The 15,108-nt window shown below is 36.7% G+C and overlaps 1 protein-coding gene across 2 annotated transcripts in view; it reads left to right on the forward strand.

Moving 5' to 3' along the window:
- The window catches only part of taf2 (TAF2 RNA polymerase II, TATA box binding protein (TBP)-associated factor), an 86,471-nt gene that overhangs the window by 16,195 nt on the left and 55,168 nt on the right, over nucleotides 1-15,108 (forward strand). For both annotated transcript variants that reach the window (XM_081389078.1, XM_081389079.1), the window contains exons 7-9: nucleotides 4,061-4,245; nucleotides 12,736-12,849; nucleotides 15,003-15,102. In XM_081389078.1, coding sequence (XP_081245204.1) covers nucleotides 4,061-4,245; nucleotides 12,736-12,849; nucleotides 15,003-15,102 — 399 coding nt within the window. The remainder of the gene's footprint in view (nucleotides 1-4,060; nucleotides 4,246-12,735; nucleotides 12,850-15,002; nucleotides 15,103-15,108) is intronic.

The following is a 15,108-nucleotide window of genomic DNA, read 5'->3' on the forward strand; positions in this document are numbered from 1 at the left end:
TAATCTTTACAGATCACACTGAGGGTGATCTATTGTAACTTGTAACTGTAACCCACTCCTGTCCAGTTGATGGCGATTGCACATATTAATTGGCAATTAGCTTGTATTGTCTCGTCTTTGTCACTGCTGCATACAGTTGCAAAAATGTCACGGCAGCTGAGTGTGAGAAGTTTCTTCAAATGGCCAAGTAGTTGTGATATTGTTAATAAAGATGAAAAAAGAGGAACTGATGCAATGGAGGATGAAGGACAAATAGACAACATTTATCAGTCACTAACAGCAGTTATGGGGCAACCAAGCGGCAGCAAGGAGGTCAGGAGGGAGTACCAGGTTCAGTGGGAGCAAGAATTCACGTGGCTGAGAAAGGAAGGTGGCAAAATGTTCTTTGACATCTGTAGAAAAGCTAACATGAGTAGCGGATTTGTCCGAGGGTGCACGACGATGCAGATCAGCTTTGAATGATCACAAAAGTAGCCATAGCCACATTGAAACTTCATGAGTGGTCAAGCATGTTGAAAAATCAGCCTGAAATGAGGCATTAAAAACAGTTTTGCACAGTGTTGCATGGCAAATACAAACACCCTGAGCCACCTATATCCTAACCTAATTCACCCATTACAGTCTGCTGGGTGTCCACACCTGAACAGTGCACACACGTACACCCACCAAGACACTGTCAATTACATGGAGGAGGCTATAGCAATGACCATAAATAGCTCTGTTGATGATCGTATCGCCAACAGCAGATATGTCAGGGTAATAGTTGATGAAACTACTAATATCACGGTTGAGAAAATGCTGATAACATACCTGACACTTCAGCAGAGAGAGGAGCCTGAAACTGTGTTCACTGTAAATCATGTAATACCCTCTGGCACTGCAGAATGCATCACAGCAAAAATAATATGTGTTGTCAGGCCGAGGTGTAGCTATGGATCAGGTAGTTAGTTGGACCTGGGAAGTGATGGAGTGAATGTGAGGCTGGGTTGAAAGGCCAGAGTTGCGCAACATCTTCATCAGAATGACTGTCCCTAGTACCTCATAAATATTCACTGTGGTGGCCACAGAACGGCACTGGCTCACCACTATTAATAACATATACACATATTACAAGAATTCCCCCATTCGAACAAGCCGATTAAACAAGCTCCAAAATGAAATGGAAGATCACGACATGTTGAGATGCAAAGTTTAAGGAAAATTGCCTCTGCATCAGTCTCCCTTGATGCGTTTGATTACGCACAGACGAGCACCCAGTTTAAGTCGATGCGGACCAGGAGGAAGATTTGAGTTCAGGCAGATAGGCCTACAGAGCTTTGATTGAATTTAGTTCAGTTAATTTTTTTACATGATGTTCTTATTGTAGTCGAAATTATATTTTGTAATATATTGTGCTGTTTATAACTGCCTGTTTAGGCACAAAAGGTTGTGTTTTAATTGTCCCCACTGTCAGTGTGGGGAAAAAAAACATTCATCTGCTTCGTGTTGAACATGAAATTTCACTCAGTTTGTGTCATCTGTTCTGTTCATACATAAATTAATTAATAATCTAGCCTATATGCTCGTCCTGTAAGTTCATGATTAAAATGTGAATGAAAATAAAAGCTAAAGAAGTCTTATTCAAATATGAAAATCAAAATGACTAATAGATTATGACAGAATTTTTACGACCCTGTCCTTTAAAATGACGGACAATGAGAAAGTGACGCGACCTCTGGTGCTTTTGTCATTTTATTAATGTATTTTTTATTTACTTTTATATTAGTATTTAGGTTTAATTTTTTTCATTCTCAGGTTTAGTTTTTATTTATTTCCAGTTAATAATTTTAAATAGCTTAAAATTATTTCAGTTCATTGCCAAGGCAACATTTCCAATTGTCATTTAGTCTAAGTTTTTCAACTAATTATTATATTTAGTTTTATTTCAGCTTTATTTCAATTAACTAGGGATGCACCGATACCACTTTTTCCAGAATGAGTCTGATACCGAGACTTATTTTTAGTACTTGCTGATACAGAGGCTGCTGTCACTTAAAGAGTTGCATGTATCCAACATACTGTTACATGTGTTTTCTTTACAACTGTTTATGTTCACTGAAGACATAACCGACTGTTTCACAAGGATACTTGCCTGTATGGGCATTTTGACAATTTTGTGTGAATTTGTCCATTCATGTGCATGAAGACATGAAAGAGAATTCAAATCAAATGGCTATTCAGTGTACACTTCGAATGTTTGCGCACAGAAAAGACGTTGATTTTACCATATCAATCCGTGAGTCAGATGATGAAACATTGGAAGAACTAGTTATTCAACCCGAACCTCCATCGCAAGGACGACTCGAGCAGGACTCAGTGTTTCACAGTGATACACTACTCAGTTTGAGGAACATTATGAGATGTTGCAGCTGTAATTCCTCACCATCAGCATTAACAAGTGTATGTCCATCAACAAACCCATTATATTTATAATTTATTGTGGTGCACATGTGGGAACTGTATCATTAACTGTATTAATAATAAGTGCATATGTTAGCCGAGTGACTGATGTAACATTAACGCGAGTTAGCCGGAGAACTACACAATACAAAACTACATATTTTGAACACCTGGTAGAAAATAAATACATCAATAAATAATTATACTTATAAAGTGGATACTCTCCTATCTTTAATGGATAAGTGTTTTGTAAACCTCATTTAGACCTTTTTTTTTAGAAGCATTCATCTAAAGGTTATACTGCTGTTGTATCGCTGTTGTAATTTTAACCAGACTCTTCATTTGAAAGGGTTTACAAAGAGAATTTGCTTTTGCAGAACAGAAAACAACGTCTTCTCGACATACAAAACACAAACCAGCTACAGCGTTTGAGGGCGTGCCAAGTTGTTTGCAGGCAGACAACATAAAACATAGGTGGGCATTAGGCAAATGTGTTACCCAGTGACATGTAGCCATCACGGAAGTAAGATTCGAATTCCTGATTAACGGACTCTTTTAAGTGGTTCAGAGTCGACTCTTTCTTTTGAGAAACAACAACTATTTATCGCGTGCTCTTTCATCTTCATAACTTTGCAGAAAGCTGCATTACAAATTGCATGAAAGTGAATATTTAAAAAAGCATAATAGGGGCACTTTAAATATGGTCTGAAAATCTGAAAATTTGAGTCTGGAAAAGTATGGAATTTTGAAATGGAAAATGTGTAGGAACCCTGTATTAAGGTACAAATCTTGCATAGTGTGCCTTTAATGAGTACGAGTACAGGAGCGCAGTATCGGGTATCAGTATCGGGTATCAGTATCATATAAACGTATGTTTTTAATAGTTTTATTTTTATTTAACGACAATAACCCTGAGTAATACTACTACTTGAATATTATTTTTAGTTTTTTATAGTGTAATAGTAACACCTGATGTGGACAAAACAGGAGACAAAGTGCATTGCTCTTATTAACATTATATTAACATAGCATTAAATTACTAAAAAAACTGAACACGGCTGCAAGGGTGTTTCTAATAAAGCTGTTGAGGTAGTGATGGTACATTTTATATCTTTCTATCTTCTGAGTGCTGTAATCCATCTCTATACTTTTGTAGATTTTGTAGATTTTTATATAAGTAATTAGTATTAAGTTATTTAAATATATACATATGAACACAATTTATTATGTAGTTTATGTATGTACACTGTTAAAGTTCCTTAAAATGGTATTAAAAAGTATTAAACGTCCTGCAGATACTCCGCATAGACATACCTGGCATTGTTATTGACAACAAGTTTCCCTTTTGCAGTTGTCCACTAGATGGTGGTGTGCTTTTTTTATTTATAAATATGTGATATGGACTGCCAGAATGTTTAATGTCCTAACTGTAGGTGAGTCACAGGTTAGATACATTAGATCATCCAGATTTCCCAGATCGAGATGATTAGGTACACACTTATATAATGCTTATATATTGTATGTAATAAACTTTTTCAAATGTAAACGTTTTCCAGTGCAATTATTGTTGCTTTCTTTATTCACTAAATTGTTCTAAATCAAATATGTTGTGCTTTCACAGGTGACTCATTTTTGCTTGCCTCAGCTTCTGCCCCTGCTGAAGCACACCATGTCCTACCTGCATGAGATTTTTGAGTTCTATGAGGAGATCCTCACCTGTCGCTACCCATATGCTTGCTTCAAGACCGTCTTTGTGGACGAGGCTTATGTGCAGGTCTCATCATATGCATCAATGAGTATTTTCAGGTATGTTTATAATGACATTACAGGGTTTTTCCTGGGTCCAAAATGGTCTTCGGTCGAACATGGTCATCCACACATGCAGTACAATGTACCCTATCCATGTGAACTGCAAGCCCAGTACTGACAATAAATCCAAAATAAATTCAAAGAAACAGTTTGTAATATTAACTAGGGATGGGCAAGAGTACGCGAGTACTCGTACGTGACAGCAATGATCGATCATTAAAACGATGATTGCCCTGACTTATAAATTGGTAAATATATTGCTCTTTTTTTTTTCTGATTGATTATTGCGGCATTTGGGGCGTTTCCTGAGGTCTGTTTTGTTAGCCTTAGGCAGCACGCCTTCCAGACGGGCGAAATAAAGTGAAACTGGATTAGAAAGCAAGCTGCAGTGATCCCTGGAATCACTTTGATCATGAAATGCATTTAAGTTCAAGATGTGCAGCGCCAATCTCTCAGATACAGCACATTATAATGAGAACACGATTGTAATAGAATGTTGTAAATTTGTGCTTTAGTTTTTGAGCACGCTGTTAAAGGAAGAGCGTGTGAGTTACACATTAGACTAGCATAATCAAGTTCATGTGTGTATCCTTTTGTGCAGAAGTTGTAAGATTACTTTTATATAGTCTATATCTGATTAGTCTCAAATATAAGACGTGTTTGTTTGAGTTTAATAACCAGCTAGCAAAACTCTGCAGTTTACCAAACATTCATTCACTCTTCAGTTTCAGCTCAAATGCAGTGTTTACACATTGCAAATGCATTATTGACTATCATTGGGTTATTTGAGACGGTCATATTCCTTTTAGATAGGCTATTTCTTTTTCAAAATCATTGATGTTATTAATAATGCAGCAGTGTTAATTTGTTCTCATTTTTTAACAGTAAACCTGTTTTTAGTTCTCATTTTTTAACAGTAAACCTATGTTTTATTTAAAGTTGTTTCTCGTTATGACAAAAACACTGTTTTGATGACTTTCTATCATTAAAAATAAAATAAAGTGCAAGATGTGCAGCGCCAATATACATGCCATATTTAGCATTATAATGTGACCAGGATTGTGATGGAATGTTGTAAATAATGTGCTTTAGTTTCCTGTGTATCAGTGCGCTGTTAAGGGAAGAGCGCATCCAGAGTTTCCCTTTCAAACCTTAGACTGTAAAAAACTAGCATGCTCAAGTTCACATGCACATTCACGTCCTTTTGTGCAGATGGAAGTTGTAATGTTGCGTTTGTTATATATCTAGGATATTGGATTATAAATAATCTCACTCGATGTGTCATAGAACAGGCTTGAGTTTACTGGAGATCATTTACTCTACAGCTTTACCTCAAGCAACTATTTCTTTTAGATGTTTCTTTTTCGATTTAGTTTTCATTGGCATGTTTTCGTGTCATGTTTTTATTTGTCAACATAAATTTTCGTAACAGTCTTAATATTTTTTTATGTGACAAAAATATGCATTACATAGTCTACAGAAAGTGAGCAAAGATCACTGTCATTATAATCACTGAAGCTGACAATTATTTCAGTTCAACATTAGGTACACAAAGCTGCGCTCTTGCGAAAACTCCCATTATTATCAGTTAAACTGTCTACTTTGTGCGATGAATCTCTTATTGACATTTTGTTACGTTATATAGGATTATAATGAAAGGATTCACAAGTGTGCAGATCTCGTGCTGAACAAAAACTCAGCCGTTTGTTGAGCGGATTCTTACTAACTTAAACAGTTAATCTGATCCATTGTATTAATACACTCAACAGACGTGTCTGTGATTGGCTACAAAGCTCAACGCTGCAGAAACGTTGTAATTGGAAACCTTTGACTTTCACAAAAACCTTTCTCTTACACAAACCCTCACGGGAGTGTGTTAAAACATTTAAAAGCAGCCAGCTATCAGTGGGTACCAGTACTGCAGAATCGCAGGTATCGTCACATTAAACTATCACATAAATCTTTGGAGGGACAAAGATTCATTTTGGTGGCTGCAAAGATATTTTAAATGCAGGAAAAACCCTTGCATTAGAATTTTTCTTTTTTTCTTTTTCTTTTTTCTTTGCGTGTGTGAATTTCAAAGGTTTTGTTAAAGCTACAATATGTAAATTTTTTCGCCGCTAGGGGTCGCTAACATCTTACAATAACAAAGGCGTAGGTTGATGACGCAGTGACAAGCGGAATGATGGGACTTGTCGTCATGCTGAAGGATGTAATAATGTTTATGGATGAGTAAATACATTGATGTTTTTATTAACATTAATTTTATTAACTGTTTCTGGTATGAAACAGGTTGTGATTGCTAATGAGAGACAGATATCAGCGCCACACACGAGTCCCGCGGATATAAAGGAAGGGCATTTCATTCTACCGAACTACAGCAAGTGCTGAATTAACGCAGCGCTGTTTCACTTGGGCTACACTATCACACTAAACAGCATTTGAGTGTGTTGAAAGTTATAATGTTATTCTATGTGTTAGTTTGTTTGTATGAGACTAACAGTAAGCTAGATCAACATTAGAATAACATACTGCTGATAATATTCTAACATTTCATCATGTTGAGCTATATAACAGTAGCTATGTTTCCATCACCACGTTTTTATCCGAATTATGTGATATCGAATGAAAAATGCCTTATGGAAAAAAATGTCTAAATGACTAAAATGAAATACGGTCGGTCTGATCGGATTTCATCTTGATCGATATACGGTTTATGCGATAAACGCTGATGGAAACGTTATTTGCCGAATAAATAATGGATTGCGATTAAGTTTTAGGTCATTTTATGGGTACAACCCACCACAAAAGAAAAGGTTTTAGTTCATTTCCGCCCAGTTTGCACCCATTATATACTGTCTGGTTTGCACACATGGCCAGTGTGGCGGTGTCAACAACGTGGACAAACGAGGAGACGAGATTTAACAGAAAAATAAAACGGCTATTATAGCAAAAATCTAAGAAATGCCATAACAGTCAAATAATGTCGCTATCAGCTGTCACATAAGCACCTAGAGTCCTGCAATGGGTTGGGTTCCCGCATAAAAGTGGCTAAAACGGATGGATTGTGACATTCCTAAAATTCACAGGCGGGGATGTGGGTGGATAATGAACTCCTTGCGGGCGGGTAGCGGATGAAAAATATGTGCAATATTTGTTTGTCTAAATTGCCATTACACACTGCAAATATTGTGTTTTGGGCATCCTTAAAAATATTCTTTGCCGTTACCCGACCGATCCTGTCAATTTAGGACCGACCCAATAAATTTTTTTCCCCCTTTTAGTCCGACCGAATGGCCGGTTGTAAACTTCCGTTAAGATCGACCGATTTTTTTTTTTTTACTCTTCAAACAACTAATACAAATGCAATAAAATAATATTAATTATATTTTAGTAGGCCTATTGTATATATAAATTGCCCATAGCCTATTATAGGCCTACAAACGTAGGCTACGCTCTTTCTTTTAAATAAAAACCCGTCAATCTAGCAAAATAATATTCAATGATTGTAGGGCAGGCTAATAAACCCATGTGTTGTAGCCCTGTCATTAAAAAACGATTTAGTTTTTTTTGTTTTTGTTTTTAATGTTGATTATATGAAAAGTGAAAAAAGCATGAATAAGATAAGATGATCCCGAATATCGGGAGACAAATGGAGTGGGCAGACATGATTTTGACCACTTTATTAAGTTTGTTTTTGTAGAAAGACTTTCTTTAAAGTGAATTTCGTTTCGTATTAATTGTATCTTAATTTTAATCAATGTTTAATCAACCATTTTTCCTGGATTTAATAAAGAGCTAAATCTCAGGCAATATAATCAGGACACGGAGAGGCGCCCGCGCGTGAACTGGAGGTAGCCTGGGCTACTTGAATGGCCCAAAACAAAGCGCACTTTAGCGCTCATTAGCCCATTCATGAGGCTATGGTGATGTTGAGAGAGGTGCGAGATAAAAATAAAGCACTTTAAATTGAATGATTTTAGCTTGTGTGCGATTTATTGCGGGCACGGGTCAGATCTGCTGAACTTTGCGCGTACGGGCGGGGCGGTCTCAAAAAATGGACCCGTGCAGGACTCTGCACCATTACAACTTGTGCAATAGGCCTATTGATTTTGTCTTGCAAAACTTTGTTCGCAAATGTTTGCTTGAATGTTGTGCGATTCAGTGCGAAAATGAATGGAAACACCTTAAAATGTCTCAAATCAATTCGATATACCAATTTGATCGCAAAACAGCATGTGACGTCATTACGCACAGGTTTTTATTCGCTTTAAAGCCGTTTTATGGAAACACACTTTCAGCAGCTTAATTCGCATGATTTTTTTTACCGAACTTCAGATAATTCGATTGACAAGTTGATGGAAACATAGCTACTGATTAGTTTTATTTACATTTGCTCACCTGTCTAATCAAGTAGGCTACGTGCAAGAGCGTCAATTCGTGACTCGTAAAGCTCTGTCAAGTCGAAGTTTGTCATGGACGTGGAGCTCTCGGCATCTCGAAAATGCCACGCTGATATTGATCTTCGTTTTAGTTCTCCTTTTTTCCCAAAGTCTGCTTGCCATGGTCCATAATGTTTGAACGAAACAACTGCTGTCGCCATGGTTACAATGGCAGTATGAGTGGAAACCAGGGATAACGCGGATATTACGTCTAGGGCTGCACGATTAATCGCAATAAAACCGTTTGCGACTTGGAATAGGCTGCGATTTTTTTTTTTATGCGCAGCTTGTCAGTGGAGTGCGGCTGATTGGTAGTAAATACTGCCCCATTTGAACGCCAGAGGGCGCTCTCATGCAAACACGATGAATATGCCCCGCCGCAGAAGTACAATAATGTGCATCGTTCCAGGAAATCCCTATCGCTGTAGCTGAATAAACAGAAGATTGAAACGCTTTGATTAAACATGACTTATAAATACACGACTTATTCTGTGTAAGAAGGCACATCATCTCACGGAAGGATGCTCAACTGTCATTATGAAGTGAGTTTGGAGTAAATGCATGTTATTAAATGTTGTCTGTTGTTGGACAAGAGGTTCATAAATGCTTCTCATGTTTTGGAAAGATGTTTGACGCGTGTTGTTTTTTCAAATGCACGTTATAAATGACTCAAACTCACAGTGCTTTCAGATGGAGCAGCGTTTACAGAGCCGTACATCAATGACGAGATGCGCATAAAAAATAATCGCAGCCTTTGAGATTTTAAAATCGCGATAAGCCATCTCGATTTAAGTGTGATTACATGTAAATTGCGATTAATCGTTCAGCCCTAATTACGTCATTGACAGGCGTCAAGTGAACAGGGAGTCAGGGACGAGCCATTATTAGGGGTTCAAGCATGTAGTGCTGAAACCCTATTGTTATTGTTAATTTTCCCATGATGCAGCATTCTCCATCTAAAACTGACCTGGCAGACCGAACCGTAAGTCGTAGAGACTTGAAACTTCGAGGGCTGGTAGTACTCACACAGCTTACAACGTCACCCGATAGGCCTGACATGAGGTCTGAGGTCACATGAAAAACAAATCGCAACGATTGGCCACTTGGTGGCACTATAACAGGGAAAAAAATCATGAAAATGGCTATAACCGCACCCAACTATTAGTCCGATGAAAATTGGCATGCAATGCCAATTTGTCCATGCCACCCTTTGTCCAGGGTGCCATGATAGTCTATGAGAACATTGCCATATCTCAAAAAACTCAGTATGAGTCATCGGCACAATGCCTGAAGGAGCCTTAAAAGTTTCGAGCCAGCGTTTTTCACAGGAGTGACCTCCTTAGACTCCTGAATCCTTCTCGAGTCCAACGATACCAAACATGCCAGGTTTCGCCTTATGGTTTGTGTAACTGTGTCATGTAGCGCTTAAAAACTTGCAATTATCTTCGAAACTTTTAGTCAGATCGAGACAAAAACACCACAGGAAATTTGAAAACATAGGTCAGTAGCTAAACAATAACGCCCAAATGTCAAAATTATGTTAGGTACTGACAAAAAAAAATCCAATCAGTGTCACCAATGGATCATTTTTATGCTCACAAGTATTAAGTAATAAGTATATAAGTGTCTAAACTTAAAAACGAAATGAGATATTTACAACAAATTTGACACACATATGTATGGGCACACTTTGAGGACACCTAATAAAAGTGGTGGAGATCAGGCAAGACGTGGTGCTGTAACTGTCAAAAAAACTTTAATAAGCATATTTTTCCTTAGTAAATTGGCTGTATATTGTGTTTTCCATCTATGATCTAAGTTTATTTGTTTATTTGGATCCCCATTAGCCACTACCTAGGCAGTGGCTACTCTTCCTGGGGTCCCAACAAGTAAAAAAATACAGAACTACATTTAATCAACAACATTAAAAAGTCAAGTCAATGAAACATACTAACCCAACATTCATTCCAAATATCAAAATCAACAATTTACTATATATTATTGTGCCATTAAATGTTCCTTTAAATATTTTTTTCAAACAAATTTTTCTTGTTAAAAAATGTGTAATATCAATGACAAATCATTCCATATTTTCATTCCTCTTTAGGATTCCATTCCACATTAGGAATTCTAGACACAAAAATATTTCTTATTAAACAAAGCAGAGAGACAATCCTTCACCAGTGCATTCTTATTATATTAGCCCTTATATTACAGTTTAAAGGTCCCATTGCATGGATTGTTTTATTATTTTAGAATGTTTCCTGGGGTGCCCTTATAATGTTAGTATGTTTTTAGATCAAAAGTTGTTATAATTTAGAAATAAAAGGCATATTTCCTTGCCTGATTTTAGCCTCTGATTTGAACACTCTGTTTGAAGGGGCGTGTCTGCTGTGAGACTTCAGTGTAAACGCCCACTGCTGTGATTGGCTGACATGCTTGCATATGAAATATCTAGCATTACATGTGGAACTCTCTCGAAAACTTTTACTATTACAGCTTTTATACGTTTTTACTATTACAGCTATCAGGATTAACTTATCGTGAGAAGTTTAAGTATTAAGATCTATTCCCATCACATAAAAGGTTGCAGTGATGAGCATTGAGCAGATGACAGCCTGTTGATCGCGTGAATGAAGATCTTATCATTGCAACGCAGTTTCTGCACTCTCACTAATGATTTCACCAATGCAAACATGAGGTAAGTAAAGTAAGAGCTTCGTTGTGCAGTGTAACAGCGTCATTGATTTCATAACGAGTTTTGGCAAGTGTCCAGATAAACTCACGCTGTGTGATTGACAGCTTGGGCGATTGGAAAGGGATTGTTCGTTGATTGCTTTCTGTATATTAATCACAGTTTAAGTAAGATTATTTTCATCCTACTAAGAGAAATGACGTGAAGTTGATCGTTTAGTCACTGGCTTGATTTACTGATGCATAAACAGTACAGAATGACTTTAAGAGAAAGATTATCTGTCTGAACTTGAACAATTACACATCAGAAATTCACATAACCCTCTTCAGAGGCTTGGATGAAGGAACTAAAAAAAATACTGTTGTGTTCATTTGTACATCCAAACACTGAGCAACTGCCATGCTTCGCTTGTTTGCAAGCCATAATGTCTCTTGAGGAAAAACCAATATCGCGCTCGTGCAGCTCATTTTCTCATGGGCGGGCCAAATTCTTTTTGCGGGCAAAGAAGAGAAAGGGGAGGTAACCTTTCCCCTTATGACGACTTAAGGGGAAGATTTCTAGATTCGCCCGTCTGAGCTTTCATTTTCTCAAAAATACCCAGGGCTTGGTTTACACCCATCAAAACGTCTAGCCACTGGGGGACCATATGCAGGCTAGGGAAACTCATATTAAGGTTAAAAAACCTCATAAAGTGAAATTTTCATGCAATGGGACCTTTAAAGTGAGTTTAGAAGGAATCCTCTTTGTTCCCAGTTCTGTTTGCTGTACCCTTTGCCACATCTCTCTCAAACATAATGTTTTTCAACTCATTAACAATCCATGGTGCCCTAACATTCTTCACTGTACATTTTTTTTCATAGGTGCATGTTTGTCCACCAAAGGGTAAAATAATCTTTAAAATGCTGAAAATGTATTATCAGGATGAACTTCCTTATAAACATCAATCCAACATACATTATTTACGTCTGTACAGAATGATTATTGACTGAATCTCTTATATGATCTTTTATAAATTACTTTTGGTTTCCTAAGTTTTCTAAGTGTTCACGTGCTTACTAAATAAAACTTAATATCTTTTTACGCATGTGTGCTTAAAGGCCTAAAACGCTTGAACCTCGGTAAATTCTGCTTGCAGCTTTAATTTAAAATAGGAATTTCTCTGAAATTAAAAATCTTTGGGAACTTTTGGGATATTGTAAGTACACAACTGCAGTAAATATATCACACTGTGCAAGTGATTTTTGGTTATTTTATTACAAAATGCTTACATATTGTAGCTTTAACAGAAGCTACAATGTGATTTGATGCACTGTTTGATTTTGTGTCTGTGTTTTTCTTTGTTCTTCTCAGTACCAACCTCCTGCACAGTGGTATGATCATAGACCAGACACCTATGACCAGGCGCTTTCTGGCTTATGCTCTGGCCCAGCAGTTTTTTGGTTGCTTCATCTCTAGGATGTCCTGGTAAGTAGGTAGGAATGGGGAAACCATAGTAGTTTAATGTTTGTTGCCTTTTTGTTATATAGAATAGTATATACCTTTCATACATGAAGGTTGCAGGAAGGTACTTTGAGCTTGCAAGATATCCAGTATTTATTGAACGAGTAACTCCTGGTTACATGGCAGATTGTTTTTTGTTTCAGTAAGCATTTGATTCTGCCAAGCCAGGTTTATTGTTTTTCTCTTTGTAATATTTTTTATTAATTAATTTATTTTATTTATTTATTTTAAATCCTTATGACAATTGGATTATTTGGCAGGTTTTTAATATATATATTAAATAGAATATGGTCATGCAAGATGATTGACAGCTCTTGGCCAAATGAGCACTAGGAATCATAACTGATGCAAACCTGGAGCAGGAGAGACAGAGCTCGCTCTGAATGCTCATTCAGCTCTTCAGGTTACATAAGTCAGTGGGAAATGCATAGAAATTATATTTTGTATGACGAAATATTTTGCAAATGTGAGAATAAATCAATATTTTTCCAAATATGCGCACTATTGGACTAAGAGCCTTAACGAACGCGGTCTAGTGCATCTATGTGAACACAAATAAACCGGAGCAGACGTGACAGAATTCATATGCATGTCATTCTGTTCAAAATATCAAAAATTACAGATAGATTTTGCACTCCTGACATAAATTAAGAAATTGTCACTGCAACCTAGTTTTATCATAAACGGTGGTCAAATATCGAAGCTGGAGTCTTAAATATTTCTAATGATACTTAGTTTGTCCTGATCAAGTAAGAGTGTGATGTTTTAAAGTGCAGTGAATGTTGAACAACAATAATCTGGGGCTATCGGCGATCTTTTTCTTTAAAGGGGTTAATTTTGGTCCCTGGCTTTATATTCAAACTCCACATGGTCTATGAACATTACCATTGTCCCTGAGCAAAACATTTAACCCAAAGGTTACTTGAGCTTGTAATATGTGTACTATTGCTTTAAAAAAATCTGACAAAATAGTTATGTCAGACTGTGCTTATTTTGTTAAAAATATGTTAGGTCTTTGATGTAGAAATTACCTATGAAGGAAGTATGATCATCACAGAGTCTCCTTTAGCCCGATTTCACTTTTCCTTTTCACTGCTCTAGTTTTGGACTACTTTTTTGTCTTTCATTGTTTCATTGTCAAGTTTGGTAGATCCCTCTCTGTTTTTCTGTTCTGCATCATAAAGATGGTTTCTTCCATCGTGCTGGCTTTCTAACTGAAGTACTCTGTGTGTATGTGTATGTGTGTGTCCCCGAGAGATTATGAGTCCATTTGGTCCCATGCTCTAGTTCTTTGTCCAAAGCTTTGATTACTACTTACAATAAACTCCCTTGTGTGGTAAGTGTCTAAAATCAAAATCAGATGGGGAGGTTTCTATAGCAGACTTTATTTATTTATTTATTTATTTATTTATTGTTTTGAGCTTGTACAAGCCCCAGCTGGAGAACTGAAGTTGCTTTGAAATGGAGAACAGTCGCCTGCCTGCAATTAATGATAGTGTTTGATGCTGTTTAACCCTGTAATTGAAGACAGTGTTGGGTTTAGAGTGATGTCATAGCAGTTGCAAAGTGAAATGTGTCTTGGATGATTTTATTATTTTGGATATACTGTTGTTGTTGTTTTTTTAGGATATAGGGCCTAGATTTAAATCAATATGTCAGATTGTTTTTTCTTTTTTTTTTTATTATTTTTATAAAAAAAAAATATATATATCCTAATGACAGTGGGATTATTAAGCTTTCCTTGAAAATGTGTGCCACAAGTTTAAATCTAGCCTTACATCTCATTCTTTAAGTATCTGTTCATCCAATAAAGAGGTCAAAGGCCTGGATATGGAATGTGCTACTTCATTATAAATAAATAAAACATTTTTTTTTCCCTCTTTTGCACCTCACTTATGAATGTGAATACTACGTTATGAATGCTCATGCGGCTGTGTGCATTTTAAATGGGCAAAGTGAGGTGAAATCTGACTCCTGCGACGCTCATGTTGAATTGAGCAGACACGTTCAGTTTTTAATTGTAGTGTCTGTTCTCTGACTGAACTAAATTATATTTATTACTATAAAAAATCGGAATGACGGTGTATTTTATATACAATGTGTATTTTGAATTGCAGGTCTGATGAGTGGGTTTTGAAGGGAATTTCAGGATACATTTATGGCCTCTACCTGAAGAAAACATTTGGAGTCAATGAGTATCGTCACTGGATTAAGGAGGTATAA

The sequence above is a fragment of the Scardinius erythrophthalmus genome (assembly GCF_964197995.2).
Source record: "Scardinius erythrophthalmus genome assembly, chromosome: 16".
NCBI lineage: Eukaryota > Metazoa > Chordata > Actinopteri > Cypriniformes > Leuciscidae > Scardinius > Scardinius erythrophthalmus.